This window comes from Octopus sinensis, linkage group LG23, assembly GCF_006345805.1.
Source record: "Octopus sinensis linkage group LG23, ASM634580v1, whole genome shotgun sequence".
Taxonomy (NCBI): Eukaryota; Metazoa; Mollusca; class Cephalopoda; order Octopoda; family Octopodidae; genus Octopus; species Octopus sinensis.
Genome location: NC_043019.1, coordinates 27,452,673 through 27,470,058, shown reverse-complemented (window position 1 = coordinate 27,470,058; position 17,386 = coordinate 27,452,673). Strand labels below are relative to the sequence as shown.

Here is a 17,386-nt window from a genome sequence, read left to right as displayed (position 1 = left end):
ACATATATATACGACAGGCTTCTTTCAGTTTCCGTCTACCAAATCCACTCACAAGGCTTTGGTCGGCCCGAGGCTATAGTAGAAGACACTTGCCCAAGGTGCCACGCAGTGGGACTGAACCCGGAACCATGTGGTTGGTAAACAAGCTACTTACCACACAGCCACTCCTATATTTATTTTTATTTATTATAATTTTTTTTACTAAATGGCATTGTATGTTTTTGCAACACTGTCATGTCACATAGAGAGGTAGTACCTTGATTACATTTTTGGGGCAGCTGCTAATCACATGTGTTATATCTTCCACAGAGATACGACATAATCTATATTCGTGGCTGCATCTTGGAATTCCAAGGGCTTCCTTGTCCTTATGTATGTGTATGACTGTGTGTTTTTGTGTGTATCCTTGTCTTGACAACATGCAATGGTTGTAGGCAAGCATAACCATCATACAAGTGGTGTTGTTTATCCTTCATCTCTCACAACAAACATAGGAAACAGATGAGGGTTAGCAACAGGAAGGGCATCCAGCCCATAGAAAATCTACCCTCAACAAATCCCATCTGACCCATGCGAGCATGGAGAAGTTGATGTTAAGGCAATGGTGATATATGATGAATTTTATATGGATGTACATACTTTGCATGTTCTTCACCTTAGGTTATATCACAAAATCTCTAATATTCAGATTGATTGATAAGGACTAAGATATAAGGAATCCATCTTTTAAAGCTGTATATGGCTATGGTACGTCCAAAGTTTGCATCACCAGTCTGGAACCCCTATCTTGTTCAGTTTATCAATCTTCTGGAAACTGTTAAGGAATGTGTAACTAGATGAATATCCACCATCAGGTATCAACCAGACTCTGAATATCTTGCTTCCCTGGGCATCGATACATTAATTCTTTGTTGTCTGGTAACTGACTTGGTAGACACCCACAAGATTATCCACCATCTTTCCAACAACAACCTTGGGCACATGTTTGAATTCCATATCTCCAACACTTGTGGACATGCTTACAAAATCAAAAAACAACCCAGCACCCATGACTTTCAGAAACATTTTTTCACACTCAGAATTCTTGAAACATGGAATAAACTCCCTGCATTGGTTGTTAACTGTTGGGACACTACATCCTTCAAAACTCCCATGCTTCCTGAAATTCACCAACAGTACACCTGATGACCTCCCACCAACTACATTTTTTTAAAATGACTAATTCACTGTTCACTCCCTGTGCATTATTCTATTTACTGTTCATACACTTTTGGGCTACTTTTTCTGATGAGTTGTGGTGTACCTGAGCACTGTATACAATAAGCTCATTATTATTTTAAGATGCCAGGACCCCTGGACTGGAGATACGTAAAAAGCACTATCCGAATCGTGGCCGATGCCAGCGCTGCCTCGACTGGCTTCCGTGTCGGTGGCACGTAAAAAACACCATCTGAATTGTGGCCGAAGCCAGTGCCACCTCAACTGGCTTCCGTGCCGGTGGCACGTAAAATGCACTAATCCATGGCCGATGCCAGCCTCGCCTGGCACCAGTGCAGGTGGCACGTAAAAAGCACCCACTACACTCACGGAGTGGTTGGCGTTAGGAAAGGCATCCAGCTGTAGAAACATTGCCAGATAAAACCGGAGCCTGGTGCAGCCTTCTGGCTTCCCAGATCCCCGGTCGAACCGTCCAACCCATGCTAGCATGAAGAATGGACGTTAAACGATGATGATGATGATGATCCTGAAAGGACTTTTGCAGTTCCTGTTGAGTTATCATCTTACACACAGATCTTGCCAGACTACACACATGCATTACATTTGACAGAATCATCTGAATGCTAAAGAGTTAATTACCCAATAGTTCTCTGTTGTAATAAAGAACAGCAGAATAGCATGGTTAATTTCTAGCAGTTCAATTCACATCCGAAACCAGTTAATTTTACCTCACTTTGTAACACTGTTGAAAATGGTTGAGATCACTTACCTCCAATCCCAAACTGAGGAAGTGGGATTAAAACAGAATAATTTTATTTGGCACAAGGTTGCCATAATACTATATGAGGTATTAACTGAAGAAAGAAAAACTACTTTATTTACAACAGATGGATCAGTGTCCTCAACTTGTTTGTTGTTATCACAACATTTCGGCTGATGTACTTTCCAGCCTCCATCAGGTGTTCTGGTGGAATTTCGAACCTAATCCTTTATTTGACTAATGGGATACACTGTTCTCCTTCCTAAGGGATGTTGCTGATGTTATTTTTCTGTTGATATTTTTCAAGCCCCTACCTGTGATTGAACTTTGAATCCAAGGATTAGTAGCCCATGCTCTTATCCACTACACTATATATCTGTGGATAATTATAGAGTGAATTTTAGGGCTTATAAACTTAGTATTTTATCTTTTCTTAATACTGGTTCTCATATTAAATTCATATCTGCACTAGGTTTACTTAGGAGGTTATTGTGTTCTAGCATATGTGCAGCCTCTTTTAATTTTCGTATTTTCCAGGGGTGTTCTCAGTCGATTATTTAAACTTTATCCCACAACAGGAGGTGGTCTCCATTTTTCGATACATGATCAGCTACATCCGATTTTTCAACACCCTTTCGTGTCACAGTTTTAGGATGTTCCTCTACCCTTACTTTAAGGGGGCGGTATGTTTCGCCATGCAGCTGTGGTAGGTTATACAAAGGTGAAACAAGCTGCCCTTTTAAAGTAAGGGTAGAGGAACATCATAAAGCTGTGACATGAGGGGATGTGGAAAAACGGACACCACCTGCCCCTGTGGGATGAAGCTAAAATAATCAACAGAGAACACCGCTGGAAAATACGAAAATTAAGAGAGGTTGCACGTATGCTAGGACACAACAACCTCCTAAGCAACATATCTTAGGAATGAGAACAGTGTACCCCATTGGTCAAATAAAGGGCTGGGTTCGAAATTCCACCCGATGAAGGCTGGAGAGTACATCAGACGAAACGTTGTGATAACAAACACAGTCAGGACACCTATCTTCCCATTGTAATTAACGTACATAATTCCTCATCTTAAAAATACAGGAAAGAAAAACTATACACGTGGTAGAAATATAAATACATTGTATATTGTACAATTTTTGTTGTTTCTATTAAATGCATTCATTCTGGTGAAAAACTGTTTTTACATTTAGAGATATTTACAAAGTTTGGACACACATCAAAATATATACAACTTAATTTGAACAAATCAACATATGTACAACAACTTGATTTATATATATATATATCAACTTAATCTGTAAAACTAAGTATACGAAGAATGAACTGATTCAAACGAAAATCACACACATAGAGAAAAACGTCCTTAATAGTCGTTATATTTGGTGGTTGGCATCGCGCCGTGAGCCAGATCAGTCCGCACCTGCCATCGAAGAGAATGTCTCGGGTTTTGTGAGGGTATCACATAATTATTGGGCACGAAAGTTTTCCGTGGACGGCTTCCTATGACGTCGTGTTTGGCAATTTTCTCTTTAATGCTCCACCGAAGGGCGTTGTGATTATTTTCACCGGGAGGCTTGTGCAATTTCCAGTAGCTTTGGAATTCATGGAACCTACTCACGGGGTCTGTCTTTCTGTTTTTCTTCAACCTCGGCTGTGATGGAGTAACTATAGTTGAGGACCTGAACCGGTTATCACAAGAACTCAGGGATCTTTGACAGAACTGGCCGCCTCTGTTTGTTATCTCTCTCAGACGATTCTGGCACTCAGCGGGGTCAGCGATACTGCTACAGCAACTGCCATATATACAACTAGTGCTACTGATACTACACACAGATTCACTTCTGTCGATGTAACGTTTACCATCGGAGCCTTTGCGAGAGATCTTCCTCTTGGTAACATAAGTGTTTAGTCGTGGAGGTTTGTTCAACGTCTTTAGTAAATAATCTTTCATGGCATTGCTTTCGGTGTCGTTGGAGGCGATTTGTGATGGTTTGGGGATCGATACTTGTGATGAGAGAGATGAGGAAGATGACGAAGGTGCGATATGACGAGACCAAGCGTTTTCTTTGTTCTTGGGATGATCAAATCTATTTACCTGGTTTGGCTGCGGAACGTTTTTACTGGTGAAAGTTTGAAGGAGATTCTCCTGCTTTTCATGTTCCGTTTCCGATCGATTAGTCAGTGGCTGTTGAGTGTGTGTGTATTGATGGTTGGGTGTCATACCCGAGTGACCATCCACCTTATTGGCACTGTTGAACAATTGACAGCTTCTTCTGCAAGCAACGTGTTTGGAACATTCAGCTGTTTTCTGGGGCCGATTGTGAGAAACGGTAACAATCGACGGCTCCATGGAATTAGCAGGACGACGATCGTCTGTATGAGGCAGGCATGACTTATCGTCAACGTTCTTGGCAGTTGGAGGAGTTTTAGAAAAGGGTTCTGGAGGAGAGATTTTCAAACAAGTGTCAGTTACGTTGTTGAAAGAAGACGAAATCGAGGTGGATTTACCAACATTACGAAGAGAACTTGAGGATATTTTTTTCACCAAATTCCGAAGTTCTTCTCGAAATTGACGTAAACTACTTCGGTTGATATCTTTGATGCCATACCGAAAGAGCTCCTTTCTTATTTCTTCTTCCGTGAAATCCAACCGTGACTTACTGACATCGGAAGCCATATTCGTGTTATGATTAGTGACGCCCTCTGCAGGTGGCATCGAGAAAATAAATTCCTAAGCAACTACAGGGGAGATAACTATAACTATATTTTTTATTATTTTTTCTCTGGTGAATAAGCTGCAGGGTTGTTTAGCGAAATTGGACGGTGAGCTTACAGAACCGTTAGTGTGTCGAACAAAATGCTTAGCAGCATGTCTTCCGGCTTTATGTTCTGAGTTTTAATTACGCCAAGGGATCTAGTCGGTTTGGCTGCCAGCATTTCAAAAATTAAAGTTTACCGAAAATTTTTAATTTGGCATAACAATCCGGTAATTTTCTTTTATGTAAATAAATGTCTATGTTAATAGAAATATTAAATTTCTAAATATCTCAGAGAGATATATGCAGTAGTGGTACGGGATCTTTTCGGTTTGAACAGCAGTTTTTTTATAGCGGTGTCTTATGAAATTGTCACCCATAATTATGACCCTAGTATCGATCTATTGCATTTCAATCTATTTTAGGGTTAGGATTAGGGGTAGGGGAAGAATATCTTTTTTTCTTCAGAAATGTAAATAAACCCAATCTGTTTCTTAAACGAGGGACAATTTCATACGACACAGAATGTTTTCATCTCAATAGACGTCATTGATTGGTTGAAATTGCAGAAATTGAAGAAAAACAACAAATATCTTACAAACTATAGAATTTTCTCAATAAAGTCAAGAGAAAAAGATGTTATATAAACACATTCTACCAGTATACGAAGTTTAAAAGTGTTTAGTTACGTGGGAATTATTTTAAAAATCTGCCGTTCAAACCGAAAAGATCCGTGGGACGATAGAATAGTTGTATACTGTCAACTTAATGTGACAGTCCAATGAAGGGACTCACACTACTGCTACTTAGCCCTAGGAAGCAGCAACGCTTCCTGTCGGCCTTGACACTTTTCCTGTGTCCTTATGTTTACAAGGGGGAGATAAGCATCACCACCAGGCTAAGCCTGCATCCAAAGTCTAGTTTCTGAGTTTTTGCTCGTCATAAGTCTGGAGTAGTATGGCCTGCTAGTTGGAGATGCCTATCTAGCTCTTGTAAACATATAAGAATTCTAGTGAAATAAATCCACCGATTAATTTAAAAGATTTATCCAACAAATCTTATTTAGCTGTTATTTTTAGCACACAATACAACCGCCTCAATGCCCAATGACAAAAAGAAACGAGCAAACATTTACGCATTCAATATGCATTTAATGCAAATGCGATAAACAACACGTTACATGCGATAAACACATTACAATTTTTTACAGAAAGATTTGGAAGAATTAAATGGAAGTTCTCCGGCAATTTTCTTTCATATAAATAACTGTTTATGTTAATTTTAAAATTTGCCGGCAAAATCTTATAAAAGGACAATGTTCCAAGTACATGTTTATATGTTATATATGAAATTAAGAGTGAACAAAATATGCTTAAAAGCCAAACATTTAAGCATGCAATAAGCAACACAATACGAAATATTTTCAAAGTTAAAACTGGAAGTTAGAAATACATTCAATCAATTTTTCAAACAAATTACAATTTTCATATCCTCCACATAAATTCACAGAGATATGAACCTACCATAGAACGGTGAGTGCCACGGCGTCGTTTATTACCTTAGTTCACAGAGGCCCACTTGGTGAGTGTGTGTACCATCTTTCGAGTTAACAAACCCAACGCTGTCATTCACTGTTCTATTCTCAAAATTATAACCATCAATTTCAGGAATGTGAGAGTTCGTCCCTCACAAATCGCTGAAAACGTATGCATTCTTCCAGTGTGTCACGATTCCGACATGGCACTGCATATAGAATAACCTGTCTGGTCTCGCGACACATTCCTCCGTAAACTTACTGCTCAAGTACGAGTCTTCCTCATTTGTATTTACGTCTTCAGAAGACTGTTTCATCGATTTTAAAAATCTTCCCAGGACCACCCTCTGTTTTCAATGTTCCCATAATAGAAGCGAAGTCACTGGAGCTTGCTCCCATAATCACACAGAACACGTGCTTCCTCACAGATAAAAGACTTCAAAGACTGCACGGTTTCGCTTGTAACTAAGGCAACAGGCACGTACTTTCTCGCAGACAAAAAAGTTCTCATGTTCAGCTTCTTACTATCAAAACAGGCATGAATTTGTCTGTGGTTTACGATTGCCTAAAATTACCAAAATCTATTGTGTACTTTACTACGAACTGATATTTATCTTCATCTTGTGTCTGAACATTCATCTAGCGTCCTGTTATAGACATCTTTCTATGCTCTGTATTTTATCTGACACGCATACACCCTTGTTTGTACACACATACACATTATGTATGCTTGACGGCCTGTCTATTATTGTTCTTATTATATATGTACCTATGGCACACACACAGATACACTCAGCTAACACACATTCACATATTGTATGCATGACGGCCTGTCTATTATTGTTTTTATTATATATGTAATTATGTCGCACATACGGACACACTCTGCTAATATCTAAATAAACCTTTCTCTTAAAATATTACGGTTGTGTCATCTTCTCTTTTCACTTCTGGCATTTGAATTCATTTATCCATACTTTGGCTTTTATTGTAAGGCGACCGTGTGGTGTTTGAAGGAGTCATTCATTCATCACCTCTTCTTTCGCACGGTCGTTCAACAAGTGTTGACCCTGACGTGATTCGAACACGCAGCCTTCTGGTCGCCCTACAAGAGGTGACCCCGACTGGAGGGCTCTGTGGTCAGTGGTGAGAACCAAAGACACATTACGGAGAATCAGTGAAACTTTTATAGCAAATTATAGGCTCAAACGGAACATTTAGAAGACTAAATGAAGGTTGCGATTGGTTGGGTTGCATATTGGCGCGTAATACAGCAGGAGACAAACTGCGCCAATACCAACCACAATACCTTTCTCATACCTCTTAAAATCATTGGATATATTAATCCCAGACTGCAGAATAGATTGAAATAATATAGAGTGTTTAAAAAGAAATCCCTTTCCCTTTGCAAGTTTTCCCGTCGAAACTCAAATTGGGTAACTGCCCTCGTCCACAGATTTTCGGTTGTATTACTGTGGTTTCCTGTCATAGGATCAACGAAATTTGATGATTCACTATCGCCTCAGATCTGACACCACAGTGGTTCCTGGTCTCACGTATTTGCCCAACACAGGTAAAAGAGTGTTGGCATCCCTTTTTGCCACTGTCCCAAGGAAACACTCCTTACTTGTTGTATCAATGCCACCAAAAGCCCAGTTGTCGTGTCAATCTGCCAACATACCCCTTTCTCCATTTAAGTACAGACTCGTCAATCTGAACCTTTCGTCCAAGGTCACCAAGTAATATTGGATTCATTGATAATTTCTCTGCGCATATGTCACGGAGGAAATTCTTCCAATTACAAATAGCCTCACTATTCCATTCCAGCTCCCGTTGACATTTTCTTTGAGATGCTTCTTCACATGCCCAGCAGTAAATGAACATTAAAATTTCTCTCAAGTCCAAATTACTATTGGCAAAGAAGGGACCGACTCTCAAACCTTTCTCCTTTCTACACGTCCATCTCAGAACTTTCCTTTCTTTCGTCAATTTCCTTTTCGGTTACACGTGTAACAAATTCTCGCATGATGTAACAGTCCAATATTGTCAATTTAACTGTTGCTGCGGAGTCAAACAATTGACGGATATTACAGGTGCCGATATCAATAAAGTTCATAATTAAATAATGAAGTTAAATTGTGCTTATGTACCTTTTAAACCAACTTTGCTGTATGATCGACACCAGGTTCCAATGGTTCTATAATGGATCAAGTTGGTTTGGCTACCAGCATTTCAAAAACTGAAGTTTATCGAAAATTGTTTAATTTGGCACAATAATGTACTTTTCCAATCTAAATTGCTTGTTTCACTTTTTCCCAGAAAAATGTTTTAAAAAAGTTATAGAGGTTTAAAGTTTGATAATTTTCACCCAATCAGGAAACAGGATTTGGAAATTGTCCTTTTGCGTGTGACAGCACGTCTTGTCAACAGTAAACGAAGCAAATAAATTGGGGTTGGGGTACTGAAATTAAAAAAAAATGTTTTCCTAAATCTTAATCTCCGATATCGAAAACAGGTTTCTGAAAAAAAAAAATTAAAATTACTGGTTCAAAAGTTATAGGGTGAGGTGTGTGGGGCTCGCGAATAAATACCGTTTTCTGTCTACAAAAAAGTGATTTAGAATAAATATATCTTAAATGTTGTGTGAGAAAAGAAATATATTCGGCAATTGTTCAGTATAGGGATTTTTAAAAAGTAGATAAAAATTAAGAGGGAGATAACTAGTCCACAACTTGTGGTCACCCGTTACCATCAACACCGCCGATTTCCATTGGGTTTTGTTGTCAAACGTCGCGTACTTCGCGGCAGAAATTACACCAATCTACGACTGTAGTCCGACTGTTTATGAAACACTCATGCACATATGGAACATATCGCGTGATCATAAATGATCAAAACGATATTGTACAATAAAATATGGTTTCTTTCGAAGAACGAACTAACTTACTCCTTTTACAGACTCACATTTTCCCATCTGTAGCGTCACCACGTGTAGTGAGGCCACATGGTGAATTACAATTTTCACAAGTGTACATATTCGTCGACGCCGTGCCAACCACTGAAGAATATTGGCTCCTGATTCGATTAACTGAGTGATATTCCAAGATTCTTCCAAGATTGATTCACGTTTGAGGACATATTTCCGTGTAAGTAAAGGACGAGAATCTAGTTGTCTCCCTCTTAATGTTTATTTACTTTTCTTATCCATGAGGACGACCAAAAATCTATTGGATTCTTCCGGAATCGTGGTGTTCTGCCAACTATTGTGATATTTCCACAATTTCGGGGTGAATGCGTGTAAAGAAAGGACCAACATTTCTGGCGATCCAGAAGGAGTTATACTGTCGCTAAATCTAAAAAAAAACTGCAGCAGTGTCGTTTTTCTGCATCGGAGTTTCAAGGGCCTTGTTTTCCACGCTGGCATGGGTTGGACAGTTTGACTGAGGACTAACAAGTCAGAAGGCTGCACCAGGCTCCAATCTGATCTGGCAATGTTTCTACAGCTGGATGCCCTTTCTAACGCCAACCACTCCGAGAGTGTAGTGGGTACTTTTTACGTGCCACCAGCACAGAAGCCAATCAGGTAGTTCTGGCATCGATCACGTGCTTTTTACGTGCCACCGGCACAGGAGCCAGTCAAGAGGCACTGGCATCGACCACATTCAGATGGTGCATTTTCCACGGGAGCCAGTCAGGGAACACTGGCCACAGCTACGATCTTGGTTTTACTTGACTTAACAGGTCTTCTCAAGCATATCATATCGCCCGACGCATCAAGGGCCGGACATGCAACACTAGCATCGGCCATGTCTGCGATCTCACTTTAGTTGCTAGGTCTTCTCAATCACAACATATCTCCAAAGGTCTCGGTCTCCTGCTGTTGCCTCAGTGAAGCCCAACGTTCGAAGGTCGTGTTTCACCACCTCATCCCATGCCTTCCTGGGTCTACCTCTTCCACAGGTTCCTTCCACAGTTAGGGTGTGGCACTTCCTCACACAGCTCTCCTCATCCATACAGAGCTCATGACCATACCAGCGCAGTTGTCTCTCTTGCACTCTGCATTTGATGCTTCTTATGTCCAACTTTTCTCTCGGGGCACTCACACTCTGTCATGTATCCACACTAACATTACACATCCAGCAGATGTAGGAACTCTCTGAACTTTGCCCAGATTATTCTTACTCTAGCCGCTACACTCTCAGAGCATCCACCCCCACACAGACTTGGTCGCCTAGGTAGCAGAAGCTATCAACTACTTCAAGGTTTTCCCCCTGGCATATGATGGAATCTGATTTCTGTACATCTTCAGTGTTTATTGCCCCAGTGCATCTGCCACACACAAAAACTACCTTCTTGATTAACCTTCCTTTGATATTGCTGCACCTTTTATGTGTCCATAGCCTACACCGGGTACATCATATGGAGTTTCTACCCGCCTTTTCTACAGATTGAGTAGAGCCATCTACCTGAAAGTGTTTGTGATTTGTGAACCTTACTTACTAAGACTTTGGTTTTTGCTAGGTTAAACCTAAGGCCCTTTAATTCTAGACCTTGCTTCCACACCCTGAATCCTCTGTAGAAAATCGTTTTTTTTTTTATAGACAAATTTCTACATTGTTCTTGGAGTCATATCACAGTGATGGAATTGTGTCCAAGATCTTCTGTAGATTGGAGGTTCTGTTGTGAAGTAACAGAAAAGTGGAATGAATTATCAGAAAATCAATTGAGGTCGAAATTGATGAGACCTTGATTGTCCGCCAGAAATAAAGAAGGAGTTGAATTCTGAGCCAAGTTTGGTTGTTTAGTGGAATAGAGTGAACCAGTAAGCATCTTTTTGTTGTGCCGCTAATAAATAAGAAGCCTGACAAAGCAACACTGGTTCCTCTCATCCAGGTATATATCATACCTGGCTCAGTTATTTATAGTGATTCATGGGTTAATATTTACTTTAACAACCAGCCACCAAAACAAAAAGTGAAATAGGTGTAAAAAATGTGTATTAAACAAATATGAGAACAAAAATTTGCACTAACAGACCGATTATAAAGAAATTTGTGGGGAAAAAATTTTTCAGAGGGAGTGGGAAGAGAACTTTTCAAGGGAAAGAAATTCATAAATTATTTTTTTGTTTTAGTGTAATCGAAAAAAAGATTGAAATAAAATTTTTTAATTCATTTATTTTTCATTTGAGTAATAGAAAAAGGTTTTAAAAAAAAGATCCTATCATGGTGAGATGAAAAATTCATAAATGCAGTGTTGAATATGATTTCACTATAGAAAAAATTTAAGGGTAATTTAGCTTTTGTTTTTAGCACATTTCACGACCTTGTTTGTTTAATATTTTCAGTTAATTACTACAAGTTCTCTTGGTCACCAATAAGCAAGTTAACAAACCTAATGGGGGTAGGAAGAGCTGTATTGAATGTTTTACAGTATTAAAAAATGCACCGTTAAGGAGTTATCGGAGAACGACATCAAGAACCGGTATACAGTTTTCGGTGTCCTCAGGAACCTGGGTATAGTCTTGCAGCCTCCAAAAGAAACTTATGAAGTTGCTGGGTTGATGGTGAGAAAAGTAACTAAACGAAGTACTTCAGATAGTCAGGCCTCGTTGCGGGTTGAATAATGCACTTCTTGAGGCTTCCCCATAAATACTCAATATTTTATGTGTAAGTAGATGGGTTAAGTGGATCCAGGTTTAGTCACAGGTTGATCAGGTTTGTAAAGTTTTAACAGCTTTGTAACAACATAGTGTCTCAATACATTCTAATGAAAATGTGAGAGAAAGAAATAATTACCACTCTCTCTTTGGAAGAGAAATTAATTTTTGGTGGTGGTGAGGGAAACATTTGTTTTATTATCACAATCTCCACAGCTTCCGCCTGTAATTAATTGTTTTGCTAGTTGCCAGCCTCGCCTGGCCCCCGTGCCGGTAGCACGTAAAAGCACCATCCGTTCGTGGCCGTTTGCCAGCTTTGTCTGGCACCTGTGCAGGTGGCACGTAAAAAGCACCCACTACACTCACGGAGTGGTTGGCGTTAGGAAGGGCATCCAGCTGTAGAAACACTGCCAAATCTGGCTGGCCTGATGAAGCCTCCCAGCTTCACAGACCTCAGTTAAACCGTCCAACCCATGCTAGCATGGAAAACGGACGCTAAATGATGATGATGATGATGAATTCTGACTGTTTTTTGATAATTTTTTGACTGTTTGGACTTTTTTCTTAATTTTTTAACTTTGATTTTGTTTCTTTGACTATTTGAACTTTCTTTCCTAATTTTTTTAGAATTTGATTTTCAAGATGGATTGTCCAAGATATGAAATGGCCCAAAATTTATCGGAAGAGAATTTCATACAATATCTGAAAGACAATGGAATCATTTCGAATCAGAAGACATGTAGTTGTGGAAAGGAAATGAGCATAAGGCCTTCTCAGCGTGCCATAGATGGGGTGGTATGGAGATGCCACAAGTGCAAGAATGCAGTGTCAATCCGTACCAAGACTTTCTTGGAGAAGAGTAAGCTTTCTGTGTACAAAATTTTCAATCTAATTTTCGATTTTATTTTTGAAATGCCGGTAACCAGTTCCATGTCAGCAAACAATGTCAGTAAAGTCACTGCAATACAGTGGTATGAATATTGCCGTGAAATCTGTTTGCAGAAATTATTAAGAGATAAAAAAAAATTAGGTGGCTCAAATCATGTTGTAGAAATAGATGAAAGTTTAATGTTTCAGAGAAAAAATGAAGCCGGGCGTGTGGTGCATTCATACTGGGTTGTTGGTTTCTACGACAACACCCAGAAAAAAGGACATCTGCAACATGTTGAAGATAGAAAGACAGAGACACTGGAGTCACTCATTATCAACAACGTAGAACCAGGGTCTATAGTGTTTACAGACCAGTGGGCTAGTTACCGGAATCTAGAAAGCCTTGGATACATACATGGAACTGTGGACCCAGAGAGTGGTGTATGTGGAAATCAAGTGGAGGGCTACTGGAACCGAATTAAGAGTAGACTGAAATACAAATTCACGTCGAGTGGAGATATGCGATGGTTACACGTCAACGAGGCCATGTACAGAGACCTTTATAATATGACGTATGACCGAGCATGGGAGAATTACAAGACCTTCCTAAAACACATAGCAGAAATTTATCCACAATGATTTTTGAACGGTATGTAAATGATAATTCTTATAACATATTTCTGTGTACTTTTTCAGGCATACCTACACAATGTGACTCCTTCAATTTTTCTTTCCTCACAACTGTCTGAAAAATGGAAAATGATGGAATATGCATTGTACATCCCAACCACAGAAATTTCATTAAAAGACATCCATCTTTCAGCGTCAACTTTGTTGCCTCATAACTTCCAGAAAAATGGATACTTTTTAACGAAATTTTCTTCTTTTTTTTTTCCACCCCTTCATCACCATTCTCCCCCAGACCGGTTTTGGCCTTTTTCTTTTTTTTTTTGCACTTCAAAACCATAGAAGAAGCTTTTTGGTAAAAAATATTTTTAAAATTGTTAATATTGGAGAGCCTGAGAAGGTCATTGCTGGCAGAAAAGATGAATGTAAATGAGAATACATTTTAATAGCATACTTTTCTATTAGAAATATTTTTTCTTACTCACACACAGCTTCTCTTGATTGAGGTGGGGATGAAAATAAAGTCAGGTAGGGGCTACTTGTGAAGGCATGCCATTTTTTCATGATAAATAAGTCTAAATACGTTTTTCCTTAATTTTGCAGGCTATGTCTCCTGCTCCACTTGACTGCTTCCAGTGTTTTCTGCCTTTCTATCAACACCAAAATTAATTTCTCTTCCAAAGAGAGAGAGTGGCATTATCTCTTTCTATCACATTTTCATTAGAATGTATCGAGACACTATGTTGTCACAAAACTGTTCCGTGTGTATCACTTAGGTTGACGAGGGAAGGATGACCTCACTTTGCAAATACCTTAAGGGCACAGTAAGTGTGTCTAAAGCCAGCTGGAGACGATGTTCTCCTGGGCTACAAGCTACAGTAACACCCACCCTTAGTGGTTAGCCATATTGAGATGGCAAGTATACCTCACATTGTTAAAACATTACTATCTTGATTGATCTGTGACTAAACCTGGATTTAATATAATTTCATACAAAATTTGCTATCAGTTATATAGATAACTAGCAGTAATGCCCATCGTTGATCAGGTAATTACTTTTACTCTTTCTCGGGAGCTACATTCAAAGTGTTATTATATATGTAGATGTACTCCTCCTGTGTGTGTATGTTTTATAAGAGAAAACATGTAATAATTGAAGTAACATGAACTTTTGTTTGTTTATTATATGATGATAAAAAGTGAGTTGTATGTGTTATTTTATATATCAATACATGTAATGGTAATTATATAACACACAAGGCTTTGGTCAACATGCAGCTGTAATGAAAGAGAATACCCCAATGTGCTGCACAGTAGGACTGAACCCAAGGTGACATGGTTGGAATTGAAGCTTCTCAACCACACAGCCATGCCTATAAAGTGGAGATAGATTCTGAGTCTTTATTTTTTGAAAACAGGGGTGGGGTGGGGGTGGAAGGGGCATTTAGTATTTCTTAAAGAAAAATTAAAAGTTAAAAAAAAATGTTCCCAGATTCATAATCTCTATATTTTTCTATATGGGTTAAAAAAAAATTAGAAAAAAGTTTAAAATTAATAAATTGGGGGGGGGGGGTATTAACATTTTGAAAATGTGGTTTTTTGGTCAAAATCATATTCTCCTGTATCAAAAAGATAAATATCCGAAAATGGGTGGTGTTTGCCTCCTTTACCTTTGCTAACCTCTAAGCAGAAAGACCGCCAGTCTACGGAGGTTTCATGGCAGAATCCTAGGTTTTCCCTTAATGATTTGTGCAACCAAGCTGCCCCGAGAAAGTGGTTCACAAAAAGCCAAACCTTCCAAGTCAGAAGGTAGATGTGTTCCAGAAAGGTGTTCTGAAATGTAGACATGGAGTATCCACATTCCTTTCCAGACTGCTGACGTCTCACCATGTTTGTCCTGTCATGTGAAAGACACGGGGAATTGCAGGTCGATCATTTGCGTGGAATCGCAGAATACCTTCATATAGACTGACATTTTTCAAGAGTTGCAGAAAGCCATGCTGTTGTAGCAAGTAAAACGTTTCAGGAGTGAACCAGACCGAGCAATCCTATTGGCTATTCAGCACAATCTAACCACACTCAAACAAATTCAAGGGTGTAAATGTAATTTTTTTGTTAGACAAATATACAAAATTCTTTTTTCATTTTCGTTAATGAAATATATTTTGTTGAAAGTTATGAGGCAACAAAGTTCCGGGGTGGGGTGGGGAGGCATATACCACATTTTTTTTCGTAAACCTTTTTCCATTACTCAAATGTGTTTATGGAGAGAAAATATTAAACAAGTAAGGAACGTATTTGATAGTCATGAGATGTACTAAAAAGAACAGCTAAATTGCCCTTAACTTTTTTTTCCATAGTGAAACCATACTCAACACTGCATTTATGAATTTGTTTCTCTCACCATGATACTCTTTACTCTTTTATTTGTTTCAGTCATTTGACTGCGGCCATGCTGGAGTACTGCCTTTAGTCGAGCAAATCGACCCCGGGACTTATTCTTTGCAAGCCTAGTATTTATTCTATCGGTCTCTTTTTGCCGAACCGCTAAGTGACCAGAACATAAACACACCAGCATCGGTTGTCAAGCAATGCTAGGGGGACAAACACAGACACACAAACATACACACATACACATATATACGACAGGCTTCTTTCAGTTTCCATCTACCAAATCCACTCACAAGGCTTTGGTCGGCCTGAGGCTATTGTGGAAGACACTTGCCCAAGATGCCATGCAGTGGGACTGAACCCGGAACCATGTGGTTGGTAAGCAAGCTACTTACCACACGGCCACATGGGATTTTTTTGTAAAACCTTTTTCTATTACTCAAATGAAAAATAAATGAATTCAAAAATTTTATTGTCAAACTTTTTTCCATTACACTCAAACGAAAAATAATTTATGAATTTCCTTCTCTTTGAAAGTCCTCTTCCTACCCCATCAGAAAAAGTTTTTCCCCACAAATTTCTTTATAATTAGTTTGTTGGTGCAAATTCTTGTTCTCTGGCATGTGGAGTGCTAAGAGCACCATCCGAGCATGATTGTTGCCAGAGCAGCTAACTGGGTTCCGTGCCAGTGGCACGTAAAAAGCACCATTCAAGCGTGATCGCTACCAGTGTCGCCTTACTGGCACTTGTGTCGGTGGCACGTGAAAAAACATTTGAGCAAGGTCATTGCCAGTTCCGCTGGACTGGCTCCTGTGCAGGTGGCACATAAAAAACTTCATTTGAGCATAGCTGTTGCCAGTACTGCCTGACTGGCCCTCATGCCAATGACACGTAAAAGCACCCACTACACTCTCAGTGTGGTTGGCATTAGGAATGGCATCCAGCTGTAGAAACTCTGCCAGATCAGATTGGAGCCAGGTGCAGCCATCTGGTTCGCCAGTCCTCAGTCAAATCATCCAACCCATGCTAGCATGGAAAGTGGACGTTAAACGATGACGATGATGATATTAATTTAATATGCATTTTTTTTTACACCTATTACACTTTTTTGTTTTGTTTTGGTGGCTGGGTGTTTAAGTAAGCATTAACCTAAATTGCTTATAACTTTTTTTATTATCTGATATGAAAAGACTTGAACATATATTATTGTATGTTATGAATAGACAATTTGATGCCAATTTTTATCTTTTCATAGAACAACATTCGAAACAGTAGTTTGTAAATTGCTTCAATTGTAAGGATATTTGCAACGAATATGTTCCAACAATTTTTGGAATGTTTTATCTTTGAATTCATAGCACCACATAAATTCAATGAGGTGTGAATCCAATAAACTTCGAACTTGTGCCCATAGTAGAAAGGATTATTCTTTTCTACTCTAGGCACAAGACCCGAAATTTTGTGGGAGGGGTCAGTCGATTAGATCGACCCCGAAAGGATGAAAGGCAAAGTCGGCCTCGGTGGAATTTGAACTCAAAACGTAACGGCAGACGAAATACCTA

At 39.2% G+C, this 17,386-nt stretch overlaps 1 protein-coding gene across 3 annotated transcripts; it reads left to right on the top strand.

Annotated features, from left to right (window-relative positions):
- Nucleotides 1–8,989: 8,989 nt before the first annotated feature.
- LOC118767687 lies at nt 8,990–15,928 on the top strand. Of its 3 annotated transcripts, XR_005003600.1 has the most exons (4): nt 8,990–9,423; nt 12,564–13,455; nt 14,037–14,481; nt 15,870–15,897. XR_005003600.1 is itself a non-coding variant. In XM_036512666.1 (3 exons), exon 2 carries the CDS (start codon nt 12,579–12,581, stop codon nt 13,443–13,445), a length of 867 nt encoding a protein of 288 aa, XP_036368559.1. In that variant the 5' UTR covers nt 8,990–9,423; nt 12,564–12,578; the 3' UTR covers nt 13,446–13,455; nt 15,870–15,928. The 3 variants fall into 3 exon arrangements, 2 of the variants coding, with proteins under 2 accessions (XP_036368559.1, XP_036368558.1); XM_036512666.1 differs by lacking the exon at nt 14,037–14,481 and having other exon boundaries at nt 15,870–15,928; XM_036512665.1 differs by lacking the exon at nt 15,870–15,897 and having other exon boundaries at nt 14,037–14,847.
- Nucleotides 15,929–17,386: the final 1,458 nt, after the last annotated feature.

What these genes read in the sequence shown, in the direction of transcription:
- LOC118767687 (XM_036512666.1), top strand. Translation starts at nt 12,579, where the DNA reads ATGGATTGTCCAAGATATGAAATGGCCCAAAATTTATCGGAAGAGAAT.